Source organism: Protopterus annectens, chromosome 10.part0 (genome assembly GCF_019279795.1).
Source record: "Protopterus annectens isolate FY-2018-M chromosome 10.part0, PAN1.0, whole genome shotgun sequence".
NCBI lineage: Eukaryota > Metazoa > Chordata > Ceratodontiformes > Protopteridae > Protopterus > Protopterus annectens.
Genome location: NC_056744.1, coordinates 1,449,235,472 through 1,449,263,031, shown reverse-complemented (window position 1 = coordinate 1,449,263,031; position 27,560 = coordinate 1,449,235,472). Strand labels below are relative to the sequence as shown.

At 40.1% G+C, this 27,560-nt stretch overlaps 1 protein-coding gene across 6 annotated transcripts in view; it reads left to right on the top strand.

Moving 5' to 3' along the window:
* Nucleotides 1–27,560, top strand: part of OSBPL9 (oxysterol binding protein like 9) — a 2,070,592-nt gene that overhangs the window by 1,997,193 nt on the left and 45,839 nt on the right. For all 6 annotated transcript variants that reach the window (XM_044086075.1, XM_044086074.1, XM_044086077.1 and 3 more), the window contains one exon: nucleotides 18,897–19,032. In XM_044086075.1, coding sequence (XP_043942010.1) covers nucleotides 18,897–19,032 — 136 coding nt within the window. The remainder of the gene's footprint in view (nucleotides 1–18,896; nucleotides 19,033–27,560) is intronic.

Below are 27,560 nucleotides of genomic sequence, written 5' to 3'. Positions count from 1 at the left end.
ATTAGAGGTGGATGAGGAAGTCCATCTTTATCACATATTCTCACTGTACATCCCTCTGCTTCTGGATGAAAATCTAGGTTGTTTATTGTAATTCCTTTGCTATTTCTACTCCACCTTTACATGGCTTAGTGGCAGAGATGGCATTTTGTGTTAAGAGGAGGGAAAGCTTGGACAGTTGCTCAAAGCCCTTAACCTCATGGGAATTAGCAGATAATAGCATAGAATTCTTATTGAAGCATGGGGCAGCACTGGAAAAGACAGTAAATGAATTACAGTAAATTGTGTTATTTCTGGTTTCCAAGAGTTTGCAGTTACTTTGGGAGCTCCATTTCAAGTATTTACAAACTTTGAACAGGTTGCCCTTTTGTCACAGTTCTGTACTTGAGGTAAGCCTTAGCTGCCTTGGATAAAATAAGTAACTAGCATAAAAAAGAGAGTTAACTATTAAATATTTATATGTAACTATGCTTTGTTTCTATGTAGTGCTAGGCTTGGCAAGACTACTGAGTGCTTATATCAAACAAAGTTTAAATAGATTAGAATGCCCTTTAGTAAACAGTATGAAGCTAGGCAGGGCTACTTTGTATGTGAGGCAAATATGAAAAACATTACTTTGACTGTTATTATTTTTACATAAAATCGGGTATCTGAAGTATACACAGTCATCAAAAGGGTCACAATTGCAGTGTATGGGGGCTGTCTTCGTGGGTGAAAGTGATTATGCTGTCTTTTGATCAGGCTAAGGAGTCATTAATCTGACTTGTATAAGTAGTGTGCATTTCTGTGATGCAAGGTATGAAGCTTTCCTATAGCTGTTGTGACTTTGTGTAAAAGAGAGCTAAAATACTTAATGGTGAACATTTTTTACTTTATTACAGTCAGATATATGAGGCGAACACAGTAAAAAAGTGTCTACAGCTACTAGGTATGGGAGCCATCTGTGTGGATGAAAGTGACTGATTCTGCTGGCTTTGTAGGACCAGTGTGCATTCATGTGAAGTAAGATGAAATACTTTATTATGGTTACTGCATGTTTGTGTGAAACAAAGTTGAGCACATTATTGTGGCCTTTTATTTTTCTTGAGGTATACATGGTCAACAGAGTGGCTAAAAGCATAATGGCTGTCTGTATGGATGAAAGTAAGTGACCCTACCTTTGTCTCATCAAGTTAAGCAATCAGTCTGGCTTTACATGCTAGTGTGCACATCTACTGAAGCAGGTTGGAATACATGACTGTGGCTACTATGGATGTTTGTCACACAGATTTATATTACATTACTGTTGTCATTATTCTGTCAAAATATCACAGTCACATATGTGAGGTGTGTAGACTCAACAAAGTAGGTACAACTTATTAGTGTATGGTGTCTGTCTGTGGATGAAAGTAACTGACCCTGATGTGATTTGATCAAGTTTAAATATTAAGCTTGTGTATTAGTGTTAAGTAAGTTAGAATACCTTACTGTGCTGTGTGTGTATGTGTGTGTGTGTGAGAGCATGCTTGCGCATGCACATGCATATGTCTGCCCGTGTGAAACAAAGATGAAATACATTGCCGTGGCCATGTTTCAGCCCAGTCAGATATGAATATACAGTCAACAGAATGGCTATAATATGCAGGTACAAGGGGCTGTCCAGGAAAAAAAAATGACTATGCCTACTGTTTTGATCAAGTTAAACAGCCATGAATGTGGCTTTATATGCATTGTTGTAAAGTAAGTTGGAATACTTTACTGTTGTCATTTTTTTAAATTCTCAGATATCTGAGGTATACACAGTCAAAACGGCTGCAATTGATGGGTAGTAGGAGGTTGCCTTTGGAATAGTGCGACTCCCCCCACTGTAGTTTGGTCACAGTTGAACAGTCATTGCTCTAGTTTGGCATGAGTAGTGTCACACAATATTTACTGAAATTAGTGTAAAAGATAATTGTTGTGGTTAATACATTTGTGAATTAGGCTGCAGTGTAAGAGCAACAAGATGGGCATAATTTCATATATTTTGTCACAGTCAAACAGCAGCAGTCTGGGTAGAATATGTATAAAAAGAGTTTAATATTGTTACAGTGTTGCAGTGAGTTGCACTGCCATCTCATAGAACTTCATTTTGTGGTTACATGTTTGGATGTGGTTCCTTCTATGTGGAGCATGCATGTCCTCCATATATTTTTGTTTTTTATCTGGGTGGCATGGTTTCCTGCACCACCTCAAAGACATGCTGTAGATGAATTGGTATATCTGCAGTTTGTCTATGTGCATCTTTTGCTAGATTTGGCTTATAAGGAGCAGTAGGGCATGTTGGTCTAAGTGAATGAGTTGGTGAAAATAGCACCAATTTTATCTGTGAACATACACAATGTTGTGTGTGACAGATAACTGTTCTTTTTTTCTACTGCAAGCCAGAATATTTAACAAGCAATTAATTTTTTCAGTGTTTTTAAAAATAAGTTATAAAATGGTTCATAGAGCTTCTGTCATCAGGAAATTTTGATTCAGGTTTATTAAAGTAAGTATCCTCAATGTCTGCCTTGCAGCCCAACTAATCTAAGATTGTTCTTGCCTAATGGACCATACACAGCATTGTGTGTATAGGGAGAGAGGCCAGTGACCTTTGACATTTTTTATGCTGAACTCCCCATGTCCTGCTAGCCTTAGTCATGATGGCTGTTGAAGATGGACTTGCACATTTCCTTCATGTATTCATTTTATTATATAGGTATTGCCTAACTTTTGGTTCTATACATTTACCTTCTTTTAGGTAGACTTATAATTATTGTATTAACTGAATATTATGCATATGCCATTTGTTTCTTCCATTAATGAAAGAAAAGGATTTGATGGTAAGGTTATTTTTTTTTTTAAACATCTTCATTAATTTATCACTCATGACATAAGCAATCATATATTTATATAAATAAAGTAACATACTGAGATAATTTTAGTTGCAAGCATTATACATGACAAACCATATTGACATAGTTTTAGTTGCAAATATTATACATCACTTATAATCACAAACATTATATAGCTCATTCATATCCTGCCTTTTTTAAATCTCATTCCTCCTCTGCATGTATCGTTCCCACAATTCCCATTTTTGTATATAATTTGATCCTACTCTTTTCTAAAGATCCCAATTCCAGTTTTAGCTCTGTTACTATATTCACTGCTTCTAGTACAGCTGGTTTGCACTTTGATTTCCATTTTCTAGTAAATGCTTTTTTGGCAGCCACCATACTACTTGGCAAGGCACTACTATGTCTAGGCAATTCTGATTATGTATCATAGATAAAAAAAATAATTTCCTTAGGTACACCAATTTGCTCACCCAGTATCTCAGAATGGTCTACAGGGAATCTTTAAAGTTTGCCAACTCATTACACACCCAGAAAATGTGTTCCCACTTACCTCTCTTCCCCATCAAACCTCCAACATTTGCTGTCTACCGGAGGAAAAATTCTTTGGAGTCTACTTGGGGTACAAAAATATCTAAACACTTCCAAGCAAAAATTCTAAATATTCTAAACTTTGTTGCATAATTGGGAGGCGTACATATTACCCCCCATTGTTTCTTTGTGAATTGCTTATCAATCTCTCTTCCCAATCCTTTCTAACCTCTTCTGATTGATTCTTATAGTTATCATGCAATGTTTTATATGCACTACTAATTATTCCTTTTTTAACAGCAGCTTCTGTTCTACTAAAAATGCTACCAGTGCAGGTCTTTCTCTTAGGATCCTCCTATTTCTTTCTCTTTGCCTATGCTCTGATATTAATCCTTGCCAACATCCTGGCAGATTGGTTCAGTGCTAACTTTACCCCCCTCTCACCCCCTAAAGGGCCCATATCTATACAGGAAGAATGCAGAGTCCCTGTAATCACAACTACGCAGGTAAAAGCTGCACTCTTTAAAGGCAAAAACGCAGCATCCATGGGACTGGATAACATCCCAGGCTGTGTTTTACACAAACTTCAAAACTAACTGGCTCCCCACTTAAGCACCATGTTCAATAATAGCCTCGCATCAGGCTTTGTGCCCACTGAATGGTGCACAGCAACAGTTACCCACTCCACAAAGTGGGGGCCACCACTGATCCCGGGAACTATCGACCTATTAGCCTGACGAGCCTGGTTTGCAAGGCCATGGAATGTATCATCATGGAACTCATAAGCAAAGACATTGGTAACCTACAAACTCTGGATCCCACCCAGTTCGGGTTTGTGAAAGGCAGATCATGCCTCCTGAACCTGATCGACTTTTTTGAGGCAGTTACCAAAGCCGGGGATGAGGGTAAGGTGGTTCACACAGCCTATCTTGACCTCGCCAAGGCTTTCAACACCATCCCCCATTCTGGAATTATAGCTAAACTCACTAGACTTTGGTATAAATCCCTACATCACAAGATGGGTTGCCAACTGGCTCACTGACAGAACCCACACTATAAAAGTTGCAGACTCCAAATCTGACCTCAAGGCAGTGACAAGTGGAGTTTCCCAGGGTTCCGTCCTGGGACCTTTCCTGTTTGGTATCTACTTCTCTGAAGTACAGGCTAACACAGAAGGCCTCTGGCTGACAAAGTTTGCAGATGACTGCAAACTAGGAGCCATAGTCAAGTTCCCAAATGATGTGGACATCCTACAGAAGGGCCTCACTGAGACAGATGCCTGGTGTCAGAGCCATGGCCTCAAGCTCAATGCCAAAAAGTGCAGTGTCATCCCCTTTGGTAAAAACTCTGTACCCATGAACTACCACAGAGGCAGCAATCTACTTAACACCGAATGCATGATAAGAGACCTTGGGACCCAGGTGGACAGTAGCCTCTCCTTTGATAGTCACATCGCCACAGTAGTCAGGAAGTCCTTCTACGTGGCACACCTCATCCAAAAAAAAAAAGAGGTCATTGTTCCGCTCTACTCATCACTCATTAGACCCATTATAGAGTACAACGCCCCTTTTGGAATGTACCTCACAAGACATCTGCAGCAGCTGGAAAGGCCACAGAAGTACCTCACAAAGAGGATTACTGGCCTCAAACAAATGCCCTACACTGACCGCCTCAAAAAAACTCCAGCTTTACTCCATAGCATATCGCCTACTCTGAGGTGATCTCTGCCTAACATATAAAGCTATGTCAAACCCAGAGCTGTTGGACATGCTACACCTAAAGAAATCCCAATCCCTCCAAGCTACACACTCTAGGGAACTAAACCTTGTCACCACAATAAACAGGACATGCTGGAGGGATAGATTCCTGTCCCAGAGACTTCCTATACTCTGGGATGGGGCTACCCATCTATGTCAGGCAGAGTGCTTCATTAGCACTCTTCGAGAAAAATCTTGAGTGGATGGGAAATAGGAAATACACCCCGGGGATCACTTCTGTCTCTCTGCTGGACAGTGGTACAGGAAAATAACTTTATTGGGTGGCATAAGCTATGGTACCTTGCTGGCTAGGCTTATGTAGGCCCTTGGGCCGATAGCCTAGTACCTGCCTATGAACCTATGATAAGGAAGGCAATCTCTAACCTGCAGTCAAAATAAATAATGGGGCCTATTCTCATTCTATTACCTTTCCTTCCCTAATTATTTGCTCCCAATACCATGGCCCTTTTGCCAGTTTTCTCCAATAAATTCCAGCCCTCTCTTGCCTACTGTCTGTTTCCCTAATTGCATTTATCTCTACTGGCAGAATCTCCTTTCTCATGTTGGCTTAGTTCTTGGAATACTTTCTCCTATTTTATGAATATAATATTCTGCATGGTTATTGTTATTCTCCTTAAAAATCTGCATCCAAAATCCCAGTCTCTCCTTGTTTCTTGAGACCCCCCCACCCCCATTTCATCATCATCGCTTTCCTCTTTAAATTATAGGTATCTTCTTGCGCTGTGTACAGGAATCTTTACTGTGTAGCTCTGAAATACACCTTTAAATCAGGTAATCTCAAGCCACCTTCTTTTGGACTAATTAGTTTAGCTCACTTGACTCTTGCCGTCTTCTCCCCCTAGATAAAATCCTTCAGCTCTTTATTAATTGCTATCCACAGCTTCTCATCTGGTTGATAAAAATATGCCTGACCTGTGTGTAAAACTAAAGGGACTCAAAACATTTTAACTGCTTGTAAGTTTGTATCCCAAAAAGATTTGAAAGTGTCTCAAAATGTTCCACAACACTGAAATGTGCTTTTCTGGTTTTATAAAGTGTAAAATAATGTCATTTGCAAATAGAGCCAGCTTTTCTTGACTACCATACTAATTATATCCTTGAATTTCTGAGTCCCTTATTTTCTCTGCCAGGGGTTCTAAATATAATGCAAATAACAAAGGGGAAAGAGGACATCCCTGATTGGTTTCTCTGCTCAAGCAGAAATGATCAGAGAGGAATCCACACACTTTAATTTTCGCCTCCAATCCTTCATATATCCTCCTAATCAACCTTATAATTTTATCAGGGAATGCAAATATTTCCATTGCTCTGCTCATAAAGTCCCAACTTACTCTGTCTAATGTTTTCTCTGCATCAAGACCCACCAGCAACAGTGGTATTTTCTTATGTGGTGGTGCTGCGGTAGCGTTGTCGCCTCACAGTAAGACTCTATCCGGTTCGATTCTTAGAGTGTCTTCTGCATGGAGACATGTGTGAATGGGCGTACCTTCGTTGAAGGTTGTGCATCAGGGCTGGCAACTCGGCACGTAAAAATCAACTGCCAATTATTAGCGGACTGGAGTTCCACTGTGGCGACCCCTAACCGGGAAAAGCCAAAAGACACAACAACTGCTTCCCACCGGATCATCATTGTTCTGTTAATGACATCAAATGTTTGCCAGCCCTCCACAAAACCACAGTGATCAATTTCCATCAATTTTGGCATCACCTTTATCATTCTTTTAGCCATTAAAAACACAAACGCTTTATAATCATGGTTTAGGGTTGAAATGAGCCTGTATGAAGCTGGATCTGATTGGTCTTTACCCTCTTTAGGCATTAGAGCTACCACTGCTTTCTTCAAAGATAGTTGGTATTTCTCCCTCCTCCTCTTAAAATACTGTTAAACAAAACCTTCCAGACCTTTATCAGTTTTTTTCCCTCCTAACTTCCAAACTTCCACAGGAATACCATCTATTCCTGGGGACTTTCATGTGGATATTTAATTTTTCGATAAACATTTCCATTTGTACCTTTTCTTGATTTCTGTATTTCTCTGCTTTATACAGACTTCTATAAAATTTCCAAAATATTTCTAGTACCGCTACAGGGTTTATCATCGTCCTTGTTATAGGCTCTCCAAGCTTGGCGACAGCCCTTTCTACTTTCTTTTTTTTTCTCAAAAATTTTTTTATTGAATTATTTCAAAAGTATTAGAATTTCAATAGTAAACATTTGTGCTATTTCAAACAGATAAACTATATACATTATATATATAAGGCCCTGAGTTAGAAATGTTACATATAACCATTTGAGTCAGATATGATATATGTTATGAGTTGAGATGTTTTCTTCAATTTTCTTCTTTTAAATAGAGTCTGGGTTTGTTTCTAGTTTCTTAAAAAGAGTAAAGATCTTTCCCCAAGGACTGTTAGATCTCTTTCTACTTTCTGTTGTCTGAGGAGTTGTGCTAAAAGTTTTTGTGCTCTGGAGTTATCAAAAACAGTTGCTTAGTAGCAATCTTTCTAAACTCATGCATATTGTCGAGATAACCCCTTATTTTCTGTTTAGCACTCTGCAATTGCTCCTTTTGTTCTATGAGATTCCCCCATTCTGCAATATTTTAACGTTTTAACAGTCCCTGTAAATAATTCTTCTTACTTCTTAGCCATATCTCTTTCATTTCCACTGTGTTTTTAAACTCCACTTTAATTTAATCCCACTCCCTAGTTATAGTTTCAGAAGAAATTATCTTTGTAATAGCTGCTGAACAATTTCCTCTACCCATTCCTTAAATTCCTGTCTTTTCAATAGATATGTGGGAAAGCTCATGCCTCATTTTTATTTCAGTACCCTGTGTTTTTATTTTGGTCATTATTGGCACGTGATCTGAAATAGTTATTGGGTATATATCATAACTTTCAGTTAAATGCACATGTTCTTATAAAATGTAAGTTCTGTCTAGCCTAGCCTAGTTTTTGGATCTTGGGGAAATAACATGTAGCTTCACTCTGAACTCCTACTACGGAATTCACATCTTCCATGCCAAATATTTTCATGAATTTCTTCAAATATCTACCTTTATTTGTTACATTTTCCCTTCTGCTCCCCCCCCCCCCAGCATATCTTCACTTCTGCAAATCAAATTCTAGTCCCCACCTATAAGTAATATTCCCTGCTGAAAGCTGATTATTTCTCCCAGAATTTTCTTAAGCTCTATTATAGCAGTTTGAGGTGGAATATAAATACATGCAAGTGTAATCCTCCTCCCTCTGCCAGTAGCCCCCTTAGTGCTACAAATATACCATGATTATCTTTATTATCCTCTTCTGTTACTATTGGAGCTCCTCTTGCAATTACTGTAAATGCTCCTCTTTTCCTTTGTCCCAGGTGAATAGGTTTGTTCAGGGATTCCAAGTAAGGTAGTAAATTGCATAACCACTGCTAGGAGACTTTCATTATTAGAGTAGCTAACCTCAACTTCTTTAAATGTTTATACTATGTGAAGAAGCATTTTTTATTTCAGTAGAGTTATAATAAATCCAGAAATATAATCTCTGAGCTGGAGAGTATATAGTAATCTGTGCTTCAAAAAGAAAGTTGTTTTCTTTCTGATTAAAGAATTATTAGTTTTTCCTTTTTTAGCCCACATGGATTGATTTGGATCTTGAGTGGCTAACAAAATGTCTTAATAGTTTTTGAAATTGGTTGCTAGTGTTACTGATTCAAAGTCCAGCAAACTCTGTGTTAGAGAAGGAATTTCTTTTACACACGCAGTAGTCTTGGACAGTTTGGGCAGTTTAAGGATCATGCATGCTGGTACAAATCTTCAAAACTGACTATTGAGATGCCACAGTTTGCCTTTTCAAAGGAAATAGTTTCCATATGAAATAAGTTAATCCAGATTATAGGAGTTTGGTGGTTCCAAATATACCTGCTCTCTCTTCTGAGAGAGAGGCTGTGGAGGTTTTCATTTCAGATTCAAGGGCTAAGGATAACACAGGATACAGTGTTAAGTAAGGACAATGGATTTTGTAATGTAACACTTGTGGAAGGAAACAAAATCCAAATCTGTAGTCTTGATTTGCTCAGTTTTGTAAAAAGGATTTTTGTTGTACCAAGGCTGTTTGACAACTTAAACTTAATTCTTTATTGCCTGCTAGACTTTAATGGACCAGTACAATTACTGTCAGCTTTGCTTCTAATATTTTATTTAAACAGGAAGTGGTAAGCCTCCTTTTGTGTTTTGAATAATTTATGTAAACCTGCCATAATACTTTACTGACCCAGATGAGTGGTCTGATACTTGTTTTAATTTATAATAAAATTTTGGAGAGAGGAATGAATTGTCAAGACTGTTGTACATACAGGGATGATGATGATTAGCTGTGTAGATTGAACTCTTTGATGTACATTTTAAGTCTGTAAAATGTAACATTTTATTTTGAGAGGAAGCATTTAAGCATTTGGTAATCACATCTGGCCATGTTTATATTCTTTGTACAGAGTACTTTTGCAGTAATGCTTACTAGTAGGACTTGTGCCACCGAATGTTTATTATTTGGTTTGACTTCTAGAGCTTTGCACCCCTCCCTTCCAGGCTGGAAAGATGCCCCCTAGGGACATCACCATATTTCTTGGATAAAACAGCATCTGCCTGCATCATCATCATTTATTCCTTGACACTGTTCATGTCACAACTGTTTGTTGGCATCTGTAGTCCAACTTCCTCAGCCTGCTCTATAGATGTGCACAGGGAAATATCCAGGTAGAGTGTGTGTAATCTGCAACATTTCCAATAAGAAAATCTAAAGCCAGTGTATGTTTTGTTTAAGTACAGAGCATGACATCAGTAAATGTGCTTGCCAGGACTTCTGCTGAAAACTGATTATAAGAAGGTGGCATTGCTTTCGATACTACCTAGACAAGAAGAGGCTCATGAACTTTACCTGTACCATTGCATCATGTGGTTTGTCCCATGTCTCAGATATGTCCTTGAAGAAATGCAAGGAGAAGCGACCAAAGGAGAAACTGGACGAACAATAAAAATAAGACAGACATCCAGCATCCTTGCTCAGCTCGAGGGTACAAGTCCAAATGAGGTGCTTTTTTAGCCCACCACCCTTTCCAATTCACTGGCAGAAATACCTTTTGAAGTCACTATGCCTATGGAGGAAGGAATGTCTCCATCAGCTGAAGGCCTTTGCATGAAAGTCAAGCTACATGCCAACTTAAGCAGTAGAGTCCAATGCATAATTAATTGTTTCAGAAAGGAAGGATGGTTGCCACAAGATTGGAAGTCTGAAACTAATGTCCACTTGTCCAGATGCCCAAGGTGATTGTCTCTGCTACCTCAAAAGTCTAGGCAAACAAGCACATGTCCCAAGACTGTTGCAAATAATAGATTTCCCCTGGCTTAAGAGTTCCTGCATATTTTGCAGAACTTACAGCCAGTAACACATCAGCCTTCAGAATCTGGAGTCAGCACTACTAATGGAAGAGAGCACCTGACTTTAAGAGGGATTTGGATGACTCCAACAGTCACTGCTGGAGTTGTAAGAATCCCTCTCATGGCCCATTAGTATTAGATTGTTGTCGTTATCTTTTGGCTTTTCTCGGTTAGGGGTCGCCACAGTGGAACTCCAGGCCACTAATGATTGGCAGTAGATTTTGACGAACGCCGAGGTGCCAGCTCGATGTTCAACCTTCAACGAAGGCACGATTATGCCTCCCAAATGTCTTCACTTTAGGACTTAATATTGATACTGATGACATCATGTTGTCTACTTCACTCATGTTGGAAATTTCATTTAAAGATGCTCTTTGTAGGATGAAAGATCTCTTCATATGGGAAGCCCGAAGTGTATGACTCCCCAGGACATTACTTTGACCTTCTGGATTTGGCTGCATACCTCTAAACTGTGCAGATTTTCACAGAATGTCCAGATTTTCACCTCATGTTTTTGGTCAAGTTTTCATAAAACTGTGGTTTTCTAGTAAAAAATTGGCAAATCATTGAAGATTTATGTCAGAAAATAATGACAGTCATTTGAGTTTCAGACTTCATACCCTTCAAAAAATACATGTTAATGCAAAACTTGTTATTATCTATACTTTATAAGTTTGTAAGAGCAATATTTAAAATTTGTCCCCATTTTTGTCCCTTTATCCCCCCATTATTTATGGTTATTAAGATGTTGAGAGGTATGTTCGGCTGCTTGTAAAGCATTTGCAGTTGTAACAGTCCTGGGAGCTTTGGAAGATGCCTTCTTGGAAGCCTCTAAGGGACATGACTCCAGTCCTCTGCCTTTACAATACGTGATAGGTTTTGTAGGGTTCATGAGTCCATACTTTATTATTATATATAATGTATTATTGCATTCTATATTATGTTCTATACCAAAATGAAGTAATGGATCCAGCAAGGTTGTCTCTAGATCTCTAGGAGTTTCACTTGGTACTTTAGAGGAGTCTCAATCTCATGCTTGACCAAGGCTACATTCTGTGATGGAGGATGTTAAAGAGCAACTCCTTAATTCCCCACTTAAGAGCCTGCTGTGTAGGGCCTGTACAGCTTAAGTCTCCAAAAGAATGGAGGAAAGGGAGAAAACTGTGCAGTCAGTAAAACAGGTCTTTTGCTCCTTCCTGCCAAGATGGGACAACAGATGGCCCTCAGGTCTGTGCTGTACTGTTACCTAAGGGTAAGTGGGTGAAAGGAAAAAAGGGCATCTAGGGGGCCTCAAGACCACATTCTTCAAAGGAAGCAGCTATAACTATCAAGTTTTCCCTCTCCTGCCTGCCAGCCTACCACTGTAACCCTAGCCCCAGCCCCAGCCCCAGGATAGCAGGAAGTTTGACCTATTTTGTAAGAAACTGAAAAAACATCACAAGACAGATGGATACTTAACATTATATTTCAGAGGTACAAACTTAATTTCCTAAAACCATCAAAGCTATCAGGTGTGCATACAGCTTTTAGGCTGAATTCACATGTAAATGACCCAAAATTCAAAATGCCTACCTTGCAGAATATCTTGCCATTCCCTTTTCCTCAACTTCTGATAGTTATCATGGACATTCATGATGCTTACCTCTGTATTTCCATTCACAGGAACCATATATGCATTCCCAGATTCAAGGTAGGGGCAACTTCCATTATCAGTTTTCCTTTCAGCATTTTGGATTGACTTCTGCTCCCAAGATGTTAACAGAATGTTTTGCTCCAGTTATTGGATACCTCAGATTATGGACATTCACTTTTACCCTTGTCTAGATGACTGACTGATTTGGGTACAGTCACAGGAGGAAGATTGGGAGAGCCTTGCAGTTAACCTTGCATTGTCTTCAAGGCCTGGGATTCTCAACTCAGTTTCCCCAAGTCACACTCCACATCTTCCAAGACAGCAATTTTCTTGGGGATACTGATGGACTGCAACTGTCAAGGGCCTTTCTCCCTCACGACAAGGTGGAATTTCTATCACAGTACTTTCACACCTTGGCACAGAAGACTATGGTAATGACCAGAGAATTTTTAATGTTAATGGGATTTATGGACTTCATTACTTTAGTGGTACCTCTGACAAAGTTGTAATTGAGGGAGTCCAATGGTATCTGAAACACTTGATGTCAGTGTTTTCAGTCCTAGAGGTGATGATGCCCATGTTATCCTGCATTTCACAGTAGATGGCAGAGCATTACCAAGCTGTACCCTTTAAACAGGACTGCCAGCCAGACCCTTATCAAAAAGTGTCTCAGACCTGGCTTGAGGAGTCTGTTCAAAGGATCTCAAGGACCAAGGAGTGTGGGATCATGCCCAAGGACAAAAAGCATATTAGAGTAAAGGAAATTTTGACTCTAATCCAGACACTAAAAGCATTTAAGCCCATCTGGAGACAGAGTCTTACAAGTGACAATACAGCTGAAATGTAGTACATAAAGATGCAAAGGTACGATTTGTTCATATCTCTTGTTCAGGCTGTCTTTGAATGCTTGGGAAATAGCACTACTGTCCCAAAGGTAATCTATACCCCATCCCATTTGAACACATTGGTGGACCAACTAAGCAGATCGGTTACAGATCACTGCAAGTGAATGTTGCACAATGATGTGTTTCTACAAATAGTCCGGAGGTGAGCTGTAACACCCTTTCTTAATGTTCCACAAAGATAGAATCAGTCTTAGAAATGATCTGTCTTATATGTGGTAATTAGTGACTGAGATTTCCTGCATCCAGGCTATATAGGTGGCTGTTTTCTTTCTTAATCCCCAAAATAAAAGCAAAAAAAATCTGCACTCAGTGGAAGACCACAGCAACTGAGATACTCTTTAGAAGACAAAAACAAGGATATCAGAACTTCAGATGACCTCTGTGTGTTCTTTGCAGGCATGAAAAAGGGAAAACCAGTGTTTAAACAAATAATCTCCAAGTTGCTGGAGCATTTTATCATTTTTTGCTACTCTCATCATGTAAAAAAGTTAGAAGGGCATGTGAGCTCACACAACGTTAAGGAAGTAACATCTGCTGTATTCTTAAGGAGCATGTGCATAGTGTCTTTTTAAAGGCTCCCTCTTGGTCTCTCCATATCGTTTCTAAATACTAACGGCTAGAAATTGCTTCTAGAGCAAGGGCTGGATATGCTGCAGCCATCCTCTGGGGCTGTTGCAGCCCACCTCTGCCTTTCCTGCCACTTACCATTTGAGCTTTGTATATTGTCCCAGTTGTATGCACTACATCACTAATGTGTATGAAGAACATAGCACAGTTGTGTAATAACCTAACAAAATTGTAGCTGTTCAAATAGATCACTGTTGCAGTAAAATTTTTCCTCCTATCTTTCTCTGTTCTTTATACTGGGCATTCCAGGTATGGGATGATTTAATTTTCCATAAGAATTTACCTCTTCTCCTTCTTTCCCTCATAGGGCCTCAGGGCTGTTTTGGTCTGGGTAGTCTTGGAGAACTGTGCCTCTGTGTCCCTGCCTCAGAGCTCTGTGTTGGGGGTTCATAGTAAGATAAGATCATACCCTTTGTTCCTTAGGGCATTGCTCAGGAAGGGGCCAGGTTTGTATCCTGCTGCTGTCTTGGACAAGAAGGAATACTGTGTGGCACAGACAGATGAAGGCTTTATCTAGGGCATGTGTTGACATCCCAGGAGTAGGCATCTGGCCAGCCTGAAGGGGAAAGGTTGTTAAGCCCTTGAAGCCAGGCCGGACCTTGGCCTTCCTATGCAAACTGCAAGTAATTAAGCATTTCTGCACTTTATTTATTTTTACATAGATACATTTATCAGCTAGGGTAGAACACAGATCAGATGAACCACTTTCAGATTCAGCCTGATTGTAAAAGTTTACATATAGTGTGATGATAGTGCCGTCTGTATCAGGAAGAGTAGAGCAGTGCATGTGTAACACATGCCAGCATAGCTATCTGGATTTTTGTAAAGAATATTATGTCACTTGATTGTCGCATTTATTTGTAAAGTTGCTTTTGTTAAAATTGCATCAACAGTAAGTCCTGCTGGACAGAAAAGAGAAATACATGTATGTCAGACAGTGTTGTTATAACTGATTAAATGTATATGTTTTAACAGAGAATTCTGGAGGAGAAAAGGTTACTCTCAGTCCAACTAATTTTGAAAAGTAGGTTGAAAATTAAATGGGTTGGTTTAGGCCATAAGAATTTTACTTTACAGGTCTGATTGCAGCCAAAGACAAAAATGTCTGGGAAAACCAGGACTAGGAATCTTACTGTATTGTCCTTAGGGGTGAACTAATTGCTACCCTGGAAGGGTGGAAGTTTTTGAAATTGTTTTATAGTTTTCAGATGCTGCAACAGATCTTAGCAAAACTATGGATGTGTATTGTACCAGAGTCAAGTGACCAGATGTGATGTCATTCTGTAACCAGCTCTGAAATGATTCTTTAGATATTAGTGAGAGATATTATAGAACTCTCGCAGCAGCACTTTGTTTTTTGGAAGCTGACAGGAAATATCTCTCATAGATATCTCACACAGCCTAACATCTCATCTTACCTTGCTGTAGTAAGCAACTCAACACTCATCATCTTGCCTTGTGGGAGTAAGTCACTTAACTAGGGAACAGTAATTCTTTAGTCAGTCATGAAAGTATAGTGAGATTAGTTAAGTATTGTTTTTCTGCATCTGTGTGAATCTATCCAACTGTGTTATTTTTTTTATAGCTCTTGTGATTGAAACTCTATTTTAACTAGATATTCACTATTCTCATGCTTTCTGTTTTATTATTAAATATTTCTATACCTTTCATTGTGACTGGTCTTTTAGAGAGTACTTATGCTTATTTTAGTGACAATGGCCACTCCTGAAAGCCTTGGTCAAACTCTACCATTTGTATTAGTATTAATTTTACTCAGTATAATTGGGTACCGTTGTAAGAGCCTTACAGTAGCTAACTGGTGGCAGCTTAATTAACTTATAGTCTGGGCAGAGGGGGCACAGCTGGTAAATCTGTGCCAGCCTTTCCCAGGTGTGTGTGTGTGTGTGTGTGTGTGTGTGTGTGTGTGTGAGAAAGTCAAATATCCAAGTGTGTGTCAGCTACTTGGAACAGGGACACACAGAGCTCCAAAGTGGTCAGTGTGGAGTCTTGTTTGGGGCTTGGAGAGAGAGAGAGTCCAGTCCCAGGTCTGGAGTGTGCTCCATGTGTCCTTTTAAGAAAAATTGTGCTTGGTGCAGAGAGCTGCATCTGAAAATACTGTGTGTATCCATTTTTGTTACTAGTGGCATTCCCTCGCCAGTGTCAGTGGTGAGGATTTTGAGGCTCCTTAATTACTGGCCCGGCATAGGGACCATCACGTACAGTACAGTGGTGATATACATATAAGACAAACAAAAATAAAACACAAAAGCATAGGAATGAGATTACAGGTAACATATGAAATGATTTGACATGGAACATTATTCAAAGAGTAACACTATTTAGTAGTAATGACATTTACATATGAAAATATTTACACTCCAAAATGGAACTCCTAACACAAGGTTGATGTTCGGCACTGTACTAGGAGGGGGAAGTGATGGGCATATACAAACAGGTTGGTATGTTTGGGCTAAATGTTGTTACCTTTATTGAAACATTTATTGTTTGCTTAATTATAGTTACCTACTCAAACATCTACCACCATGGTAACTTCCTACACAGTTATACTTGTCCTGTGTTTGTGCAGCTTTTTCTGCATTATCCATGATTTCGTGTCACCAACATCCTTCTCACTTCATTGTATTCAAAACATCATCAGCATGAGCCAGCTTTAGTACTTTTTGCCATTCATAACTATTTTTGAATCTCAGCAAAGTTCTTGGTGATTCCACTGTTTTATTGACTGTTGTTTTGAAGGTATTGGTTTTCTTCTGTTATCTGGTCAGTTAGTGTGGATTACTTTAACAGTATCGAGTTTATTTCCATTTTCTGAATTAAATAGATTTTGATATTTTTATTTGCAGTCTTTACTGATACCCTCATTGGATTGGTCATGTCATGCATCTTCCTTTATGGAGGTCTTGTTACGTTAGTGTGCTTGTAGAACACTGTTACCAACAAAGGATTTCCTCATTTGATGTGTATTGCATACTTCAGTTGCATTTGAATATTGTAAAATAGTGTATGACTCTCCTATGATATCTAAACATGTGGAGGGCATAGTGTTTGCAGTTGGGTAGTCCAGGGTTAACAACTTAGGAGATGACTGCACTGACTGTGCAAGCAGTCTACCTTCTACAACAGCACATATTGACAGTGGCTGCACTAACCATAGAAATCTCAGTAGCATACAAATGGAAACTGAATTTTATAGTATTCAAATCCATAGTTAAGATGTGGTATTGTCCACGGGAAGATTTTTTGTTTCCTCAGAGAATATACAGTTCATCAGGCTCTGTTCAGGAATTTCACAAAAGACTAGTTTGACAAGAGATTTCTTCTTTATTCTTGTTGGGCACTTGCTACTTTATTCCATATTCCACAGAAGGGGCAATTAAGTAGACAGGTGAAAAGATAACCATCACCAGTAGGAAGAACAAAGAGTTTGGGAGAAATTAGTTGTGCTAATGAAAATCATATATACAGCTGAAGTCATAGATGTTAAATACGGGTGAGTGTGTCCAAACAATAATATACATATGTGACTAAGATGAAATGGGAGGGTGATCCATATGGCAAGATATGGATCTGTTATCAATTAATGTCCCTCCTGTTCCTTTCTGCCTTGAGATTGTTTGCATCCTCTTAAGAGTCTTTCCCATCCTACTTCTCCATAAAAATAAATGTGGTAGGTTAACATCATGGCTACCCTGGGTTGCTGTTGTAGCCTTCATAGTACAAGTGAAGTTTTTCTCTGTTACTCTGCAATTTAGATCCCAAGCAACAACATTTTACCTACACAGATACTTTAATGTTTTATATATATATATATATATATATATATGTGTGTGTGTGTGTGTGTGTGTGCTTGTGTGTGTGTGTGTTATACCTTGAAAAGACTGCATCGTTCAGAACAATTCATTTGTTTGCTTTATTTGCCAGAGGTAAAAAACACTTGTTCAGGTAGCCACAGAATTACACTTTTTTGCTGTGACAAAACGGACAACAGCTTCAAGGGGTGGTGAAGGCTGAATTCACAAGGGTATCATCTACTTCAAAGGAATTTTCCAGAGATCCAGAAGATGTGTCTGCTGCTCGGCAGGATGTCTGCCCATGTATTGAATAGTGAATTGTAGATTGTCAGGACCAAAATAGGGACACAATTCTCAAAAGCAGTCTTGAATGGCCCACTTTAATAAACTCCATCTCCCAAAACAAGTGGGTGCTTCTGGGTATCTTACCCATAGGTTATTACTAGCTCTAAAACCTCATCTCAAGAAATACGATTGCACAGCGTAGTCAGTACTTTGTGAGAGTATTGCTAAAGGTAGACTACTCTCTTTTTATTCCAGAGTAGACTTGGTAGTATTGCTGTATATAGTTAGTGGTTTCTTTTTGGTGTTATCTGTAGTGTTACTTTAGTTGTGTTCTTTACTTTTTTTTGTTTACAAAGTTTGTAGTTCATGGTGACGCAACTTGAATTGTACAGAAAGGCTTCCGTCTGAGGCCGTCCTTTATCCTATGAAGGATACATTTCTCACTGGAAGATTTAAAGATGGCTTGAGATAGCATCAGCTTTGGTTAGTGTGATGTAAGACTGACATCAGTAATTCCAAGTGCAGGACTGACAAATGCTTGAACCAAACTGCTGATGCTGCTGTAAAAATATGCACCAATATAGAGAACTGAGAATGGTGTAGATCTCGTGTTGTTACAGACTGCTGGAATATTTTTTCTTAAAGGTCTATAGTTAAGGTAAGTACTGTGTTCTGTTTTCCAATTAATTGTACTGTGTGTGTGTGTGTGTGTGTGTGTGTGTGTGTGTTTGGATATCACAGTAGGAGTAATTCTGAACTTAGTTATTTAAAGTTTTTGACATGCAAGTGGAAACCATTCCTCAAGCAGAGGTGGGAAATGAGTAACTGATGTGCTGCTGTACATGTTTATCAGTGCTGATTGTATAACTTGCCAGAATGACTTGACTTAAAAATCTTGGAGAGTTCAGTACCAATCATTCTTTTTGTTATGTGGAGTTATCTTCAAAATATGTAGAAGAAATTTATGGTTAATAGCAAATGCTGACTAGTGGTGGTCAGCCTTGACTATATAATTATGAAAGTAGATTTTTTCTCCCTTTAGACTTTGGAAAGATGTAACATACAGTTTGAAGGTAAAGGATATTGATTCAGCCACAGAAGCAAAGCATCGCCTTGAAGAAAGACAGCGAGCAGAAGCCAGAGAGAGGAAGGAACAGGAAAAATCTTGGGAGACACGGGTAAGTATGTTTTAAGTTTGCAGGTAAGGTTTCTTCACATTGCAGCATAATGGTGGTTGGAAGAGGAGCAGATAAGCATACATAGAGATAATATAATGTAAGTGTGAGGAATATAGCTCTCAACCTCTTAGAGCAAGAACTCTGGACAAAGCCATAAATAATGGAGGGACAAAGACCCAGAAATAGGGACAATTTTTAAATACTGAACTTACAAATTTAGAAAGTTGACAGAATGACAAATGAATTTTCTAATGGGTATGAAGTCTGAATCTCAAACATCTGTCATTATTTTCTGACTTTAGTACTGAAAGATTTGGAAATGATTTGCCAGAAAAACACAATTTTGAGTAACAGGACAAAAATATGAGGAAAAAATATGGAGATTCTGTGAAAATCTGTACAGTTGAAAGATGTGGAGGAGCACAAGAAAAGCACTTGTTCTTAGTAGAATCTACATGTAGTTAGGGTCAGGTACATAAGTTAACTGTTTTAGATTAAGCTTTTATCATCTAAGCATATTGCATCTAAAATAATTTTTCGGGGTTGTCTTCTGGTTACTTCCTTAGAAAGGGCCCTTATCTTAAAGATAAGTAGAATTGTGCAGAGAAAACTTCCTGATATTTTCCAAACGGTTTCTGAGATCTGTCTGGAAATTTCACAGGATTCTGGGCCATGGTCTGTATGGTTACCATGATTGCCTTGACCAGACTGCACATGAGAAACATTCAGTGGTACCTCAAGTTATTATGCTATCAGCATCCTCATTTATTCTTTCAGATTCCAGTACTGGGATTTGAACTAAGGTGGTTACTGTGGTGGGTGAACCAGTTGCCTCGCATTCCTGGTCATTCCTTATTTCTGCATCCTTCTCAGTCACACAACAGATGCCTCAGACTTAGCTACGGGAGGCTGTATCCAATGGAGTGAAAGTGCAAGGTCTGTGGAGCAAGTAGGACAGACAAAAGCCCATAAATGTCAAAGAGATTTTGGCAATAATCAGTGCTGTAAAGGCCTTAATCATCTCTGGTTCTCAGGACCTTGCTAAATATCACATACAACTCCATATTGATGTGGTGTAGGGACAAATAGGGGCACCAGACTTTATCCCCTTTATAGATGTGCTGTGATATACTGAGAGATAGTAACTCAGCTCAGTTTGACTCTTCAGGGCTTTATTCATCCTGTCACAGCAAAACGTTATAGTAGACAAGCTGAACAGGACCAGGCAGACCCTCACAAATGGAAAACACACTCGGGGAGTGTCTTCCAAGATTGATCTGACTGTGGTGGTCACCTTAAGTAGATCTGTTTGTCTCCTGTCAGACCAGGCAGTTCAAGAAATTCTACTCCATGGGTCCTTGAAAACAGGCCTTGGAGACCGATGCTTTCCCATTCTCATAGGTGGGAACATTTCTGTATGGTTTTCCACTGATAACCGGCATTCTTGTAAAAATCTAAAAAAGAGACTCCAAAAATTGCTGTGGTGACTCCCTTCTTTTCATTACAGCTGAGGGCAATTGCTATAGTTTTCCCCACAGAATGGATTTGCTGACACAAGACATGGGTTGTTTGATATACCCCAAACTAGAAACTAACTGCCTGGATAATAGAATTTTCATAGTGTTTAGGCACTCTTCTCTGAGAATGAGCAGCGAATACTAAAGGAGGCAAAAAAAAACTGGTGCAAGAAGTCATATATGTGCAAGTGGAAAAATGTTCTAGTTGGTGCCAGAGTAAGAATCAGAACCCTCTTTAGTCCTGGCTGCCTCTGGTTCTTGATTTTTTGCATGAACTGCTGCATGTAGCATATCTTATTCCTCTTTGAATGTGCATTTGTTGGTGATTTCTGCTTGTCTGCCCTTTGATCCCCCTTTCTAACTATACTCAAGGTAAACCGTTGTTAAAAGAGATGTTACATATTTATCCACCTTGGAAACGGGCGGCTTCTCCTTGGAATCTTTGTGCTTGAAAAGCTTACTCTTTTTCCATTTGTGCAAGCTCATCATGCTGAATTGAGGTTCTTAACATGGAAGATTGTTTTAATCTTAGCTTTGACTTGTGTTGAGTGTTTGCGTTACAAGCCCTTACACTGAGTCAGCCTTACCTCATTTTTTACAAGGGCAGGGTTTCTTTGAGAACTAATTGTTCTCTTAAGCCTAAAGTTGTCTCAGAGTTTGCATTATGCCACACTGTTAATCTCCATGTCGTCTTTCTGGAACTCAAAAACAAGTTAGAGAGAACTTTTCACACACACTGGATGTTCACAGGCAGCTCAGATACTGCCTAGACAAAACTTGACCCTTCAGGAAAGCTGATCAGCTGTTTGTTTGCCATGAAGGTAAGAGGAAAGGACAACCAGTGTCAAAGCAGACTATTTTCAGGTGATTGTCTCTGCCTATTGCTTTTTGTTATACTTACCATAATAAACCACTTTCAGGCTTTCTTCAGTGGCTTTCTGGAAAGGGAAGGGATCTAAAAACACTTGAGGCTGCAATTTGGCCCTCTGTGCATACCTTTACAAACCACAACAAACTGGATTCCTTTTCCAGTTCCAGAACAAGATTTGCTAGGGCCATTCTGTAGGAGCCCCTGGAGTCTTGATTTATTTGCCCACCTCCATTCTTAGTTTTTAAGCTGTGGTAATCTACCCAAATAGCATAGGCCATTGCAAAAATGGTCTGTACAGTTGTGTAAATAAACTAACCAGAGATGGTCTGCATCTGTCCCCGCTAGGCTTTCGGATACTGGCAAAGGCCCTTGCCTCCCCATAGTGCCTTTTTTGGCAATGTCAAAACAACAAATTTTCTAACACAAGAAAATCTAATTGAGACAAACCCAGGGTCGTGTTGCTTAATGCTAGGAGTTTAAACATGAAACTGCACTGTGTGAAAGCACTCCTAACCTTAGAGAATGCTGACATCTGTACAGTTACTGAGACATGGTTCAAGGCCATTGAGAGCACCCCAGCCATGCAAGGGTACAATGCCTTCTATACATTCAGACCTCAAAATGAGTATGAAGGAACCAAAGGTAAGATGTATCCATCTTCATTAAAATGAAATACACTTCTAGACTGGCCAAACAGCATGACTCTCACAAAACTAGTTCATGTCCAGTTAACTATTGGGAAAGTACCATACCACATCATTGCTAGCTATAGATCCCCACTATGAACCATCACCTGCCTCAATTTACTAGAATCCCTTGCCATACAGCCCAACACCTTAGTCATGGGAGATTTCAGCTATTCTTCCATAGACTGGGAGACGTACACAAAGCAAAAACACATCTTGCCCAGAGATTCCTGGACTTCGTTAACACAAATGCTCTGGAACAGATAGTCTGCACCCCCACTAGGAGCTCTTATGTTCTTGACATAGTACTCACCAGCATCCAAGGCCATTGCACTTCCCCATGTACGATGCCCTCCATGGTTAGGTCAGAGCACAAATCAGTCTCATTTAAAGTAACTACTGGAACTGACACCCTCACAGCAGCAAAAATTATAAAAAAACTTTACCAAAGCTAATTACAGCCTACTAAGCAATGGTATAAAAAGCTTCGCACCACCCGCAGTCATCAATGATCACTATCCAGAACTGTACACAGATAACCTGTACAAACACATAGGCGACTGCATAAACTCGACTGTACCTGACCGTATCAAAACCAGGTCTTTCCGTGAAAATAAGCTACCATGCTGGACTTTAAGTATAAACAGATTATGTAACAAGAGGAAGAAACTGTTGTCCAAAAGCAAGAGGGATACAACTCTGCAGAGGAAGAGTTCCCTCCTAAGCCTAAACAAGAAAATCAGAAATCTTGTACAAAAATCTTGTAAAGTCTTGTAAAGCAAATTCTGAAACTAAAATCCGCATCCCTAGTCAAGGATAATCATAAGGCATTCTCTAACTAGGTCTGAAGTCTAAAAGCGAATGCCCAGCTATGTTCCAAACTAATTGTAGATGGGATCACTCATACTACACCAGAAGATATTGCCAACCTGCTAGCTGAAAGATTCAGCTCAAACTTCACCCCCTATCTCCACCTACCATATCCCAAAGCATACCTGACAACAGCCGTCTCCCTAGTAACTCTAGAGAACAAGTTACCTCTGCACTCGCCAAGGCCAAAAACACAGCCTCAGTGGGACCAGATAATATCCCAGGTTGTTTACTAAGCAGTCTAAAACAAGACTTAGCAGACCCACTTGGTATTCCCTTTAATAACAGCTTGATTGCTGGTTATGTTCCTGCAAAATGGAGAACAGAAACTGTAATCACATTATCTGACCCTGGGAACTACAGACCTTTAAGTCTAACCAGCCTTATCTGCAAAGCTATGGAAAGAATTATCATGAACCTTATCAACAAGGACTTAGGTGACCTCCAAATGCTGGTCCCAAGCCAGTTTGACTTAAGTAAAGGTAGATCATGCTTATTAAACCTGGTGGACTTCTTTTGAGAAAGTCACCAAAGCCATTGATGAAAGTAAGACAGTAGACACCACCTATCTCGACTTTGTCAAAGGCTTCCAACAGAATTCTGTACCCTGGCATTATTGAGAAGCTCTCCCAGATAGAAGTTTACCCTTGCGTTACTAGATGGGTAGCCAGTTGGCTCACTGGCAGAACACACACTGTCAAAATTGGTGACTCCATCTCTAGCAGTAGACACGTCACCACTGCAGTACCACAGGGGTCTGTGCTGGGCCCCTTACTGTTTGGCATTTATTTCTCAGAAGTCCAGGCCAAAGTAGATGGCCTTTGGCTCACCAAGTTCGCTGATGTTTGCAAACTAGGAGCAATCATTGAGTCCCCCACTGATGTCAACATATTACAGGAAGGGCTAACACAAACAAATTATTGGTGCCAAAGCCATGGTCTAAAATGAAATGCAAAACAACGCATTATTATTCCCTTTGGCAAAATGGAATTCCCTACAATTTACAATATCGACAGCACCCACCTGAGTTCCAAGCCAGTGGTGCAAGACTTGGGAACACAGGTTGATAGCAATCTGAACTTTGACCACCAAGTTTCCACAGTGATAAGAAAAGCCTTCTGTATAGTGCACCTGAGAAGCAAAGGCATAGCATTTAGGTCAAGGGATGTTATAACTCCACTGTACTTGACCCTCATCAGACCACTAATAGAGTATAATGCACTTTTTGCATGTACCTCACCAGACACTTGCAGCAGCTGGAGAGACCTCAGACGTTTCTCACTAAGAAAATGCAGGGATTCCACACTATCACTCATATGGACAGGCTGAAAGCCCTGTCACTTTACTCTGTACCTTATAGACTGATGAGAGATGACTTGTGCCTGGCCTATAGGATAGTCTCCAACCCTGCCCAAATGGAAATGCTGCACATCTGCAAGTCAAATGACATGAGTCACTCACTCTAGGGATTTCAGCCTAACTTGTGGCATTAACAGAACATGCTGGAGAGACAGATATGTCTTCCAGAGACTGCCGCTTATCTGGAATAGACTTCCTGTTCACATAAAACAGAGCTTGTCACTAACCCTATTCAAACGCAACCTAGATAACTGGATGGGAGATGGCAAATTTGCCCCTGGATTAGCACACATATCCCTTATGGACACACACGCACACACTCACAAAAACACATCTTTTCTTTACTTTTTTTTCCCTGCTTAACTGCCAGCCATCATGTACTCACTGTTGCACAATCATTTTTCTTTATGGGGCTTACATCCAGGCAGCCATCAGAGGATTTGCCAGTTTATGCCACATCATTCTTTGTGCTTGTCTGCATATTCCCAATGATTGCTTCTGCAGTAGTCTTGGGAGGCCTTTAAGTTTGCTTCTAAGAGTGGTGCTGCTTTCAGAGCCTTCCATCGCACATCTCCATTTGGTATTTGCTCAGGTCACCACTTAGGATAGTAGGCAGAGTGTATATCCCAGGATATATACTCCCAACCTTTGCCCCTTCCCAGGAGTTGTGAACAAGTTTCCTGCTCATTCCTGTCACTCATTAGCAGAATCCTCCAGGATCTGGATCACTTATCGAATATGGCTCACCTACTTCATAGACAGGGCTTCATCCCTGATTGCCACTGATCTGGTATGATGAAATTATTGAATAGTGCACTGCTCATTCCGTTTGAAATTATAGGCAGAGTTTGTAATGTAACTGTAGCAAATTCACCACTTGTCTTTAACATTTTTAATGCAAGGTGGTACAACTTTAAATTTGTTTTTGCTGAGGTACTTTTACTTTATTATGTCAGCAAACTAAGAGAAATTTCTGTAAAGTATGCCAGTCCGATTTCCATAGAATCGCAGTTTGTTTATAAGACCCTAATTTTTAGCAAGAGTTGCTATGCGCTTTCTTCAGTTATTAGAGTCCCCTTTGATCTTAACAGGGACTCACAAATGTAGCAAGACACTATTCTTAAACATCATGATGTTATAATTCACTGTTGCAGTCAAGACATCTAAGATTGCTGTTTTCAGGAGCCCAGTGGCCAGCCTAATTTTCACAGCTATATCTTCCCCTTCTGGCTTTGGCTATCTCCCTCTCTCTTGGATGTCTGAACGTCAGTGATATAATAGGGGCATCAACACAATGCTATCTTCAATTATTTCTTGCTGTAATATGAGAACTCACGATTTGTCTCAAAGTAGTTCAGTATGTTGGTCTGCTTCCAGGATTTTATTTCTGATAAGCTTGAGGGAAACATTTTGTTATCTATATTGTATTTTTTTTTAATTTATTAATTGGCTGTCTGATACCAAGACTAAAAATGCTAACTAAGTGCAAAAAGCAGATCTTGCATACATACTGCCATTCCTACTGTGATATTTTTTTAGGCCTGTAGCATGAAATGGGCAGTTGCCCTCATTGTGCTTGGTTCAAAACAAAGACTCTCAAGCATCATGTGAATTTTCCCTAGGTCTGCCTAGTTTTCTGTAAGAAGCAGTACTGGTCTTGCTTTGTGGTGGTGTTGGACAAGTCCCCCTCTAGCTACTTATCTGAGAAAATGCAAGTACTCGGAGAAGTACCCAAGACAGAATTAAGGGGAGACTGATGACAGACTATTGGAATTGGAGAATTTTTGCATGTCCAATGTCACTAAAGTCAGCTTATTTGTAGCCTTCACACTGTGTGTCGCCTACTACTGAATTTTCTGAAATGACCCCTCTGAAGGCTGCCTTGCTGCAGGATATGTTCTTGCTAAAGTTTAGTGTAAAAAATATATTTGCCTTCCAGGGCACTTTCTTGGTGTCCTTCAGACAAGGGATAAGATACTGCTTAGGAATGTACCCAGTTATCTCTGCAGTAGCCCTAAAATGAGATGTTATGTGATCCTATCTCGCCTACATTCTGTACTGATGGGCTCAGAGCTGATCCCTCGGCTCCGACTCGGCACGCTATGCTATAGAGCGAAGCCTCTTATTGGCTGAGCTATTTTCTATCCCAGGATGCACCACCACTAATCCCCCAGATCTCGTTTGCCGCTTACAAGCTAGGACGTGGTCTCAAACTTGGCTGAGCTAAGTACTGTTTTCTTTCAAAGTTCCTGTCAGGAATTTGCTTATTCTTACCCAAAAAGCTGTTTTAACAGCTATTGTTGTTGTACGAGTGTGTTTTGAAGAATTTTGTTGTGAAAATTGTGTTTTTGATTAAGGGAAAGGTTTCCCGTTTAAGTTAGAGGGGCCTTGCCCTATTTTTTTCAGCTAATGTCTATAACCGATGACCACTCCTCGTGCGTATATTGTTTAGGCGCCAAGCACCTACAGGAGTCCTGTAGCGTGTGTCACGCCTTTTCATCTAGAGTCCTCCAAGAGAGGAAGAATAAATTAATATTGAAAGGGCTGATTAAACCCTCCTTCGAGGAGGCCTTATCTTCCTCTTCCTCTCCTACTAAGAAGAAGAAAGCGTCGGCTCCGACCAGCCCGTCTGAACCGACCGCTAAGAAACCTAGGCAGGCTTCTCCATCGGCTCTACGGACTTCAGAGCCGAGGGCGGAACGGTCTGCCTCGATGCCTCCAGTCTCGACTCCTCTGGTTTCGGAGCCGAGGACTGGGGCATCGAGAGGCGGGTCACCTTCATCGGCTCCACTGATTTTGGAGCCGATGAGGGTTGCCGGCTCAGACTCTTCTCCTTCGGCGCCGAAGCCCTCCTCGGCACCAAGGGAAATTGTTTTGAGGTCTCCCTCGGAACCGATAGTAGCCGAGTCCATTCGGAGCCGATGGAGAAGTCGGTTTGGACCCGATCGGTGTCATCTAGATCCTCCAAGATGTCTGATTCGGACATCGACAGGGTGCTCCTAAGACTTTTCCAGTCTCCTGTGTTCCAAAAGTTAGTTTCAGCTCCAGCCCATTCGGCTTCAGAGCCGATGGTCCACCCTGTTGTTATGGTTCCTCCTCCAACAGCCTCGGCACCGTTGGAGCCGGTGCTGGTGGAGCCGATGGAGGTTTTCAGGTCGGGCCTGACCCTTACTCCAACCCCGGCTCTCGAGTCGGAGTTCGGTACGCGGACCTCCTCTGTCGGCC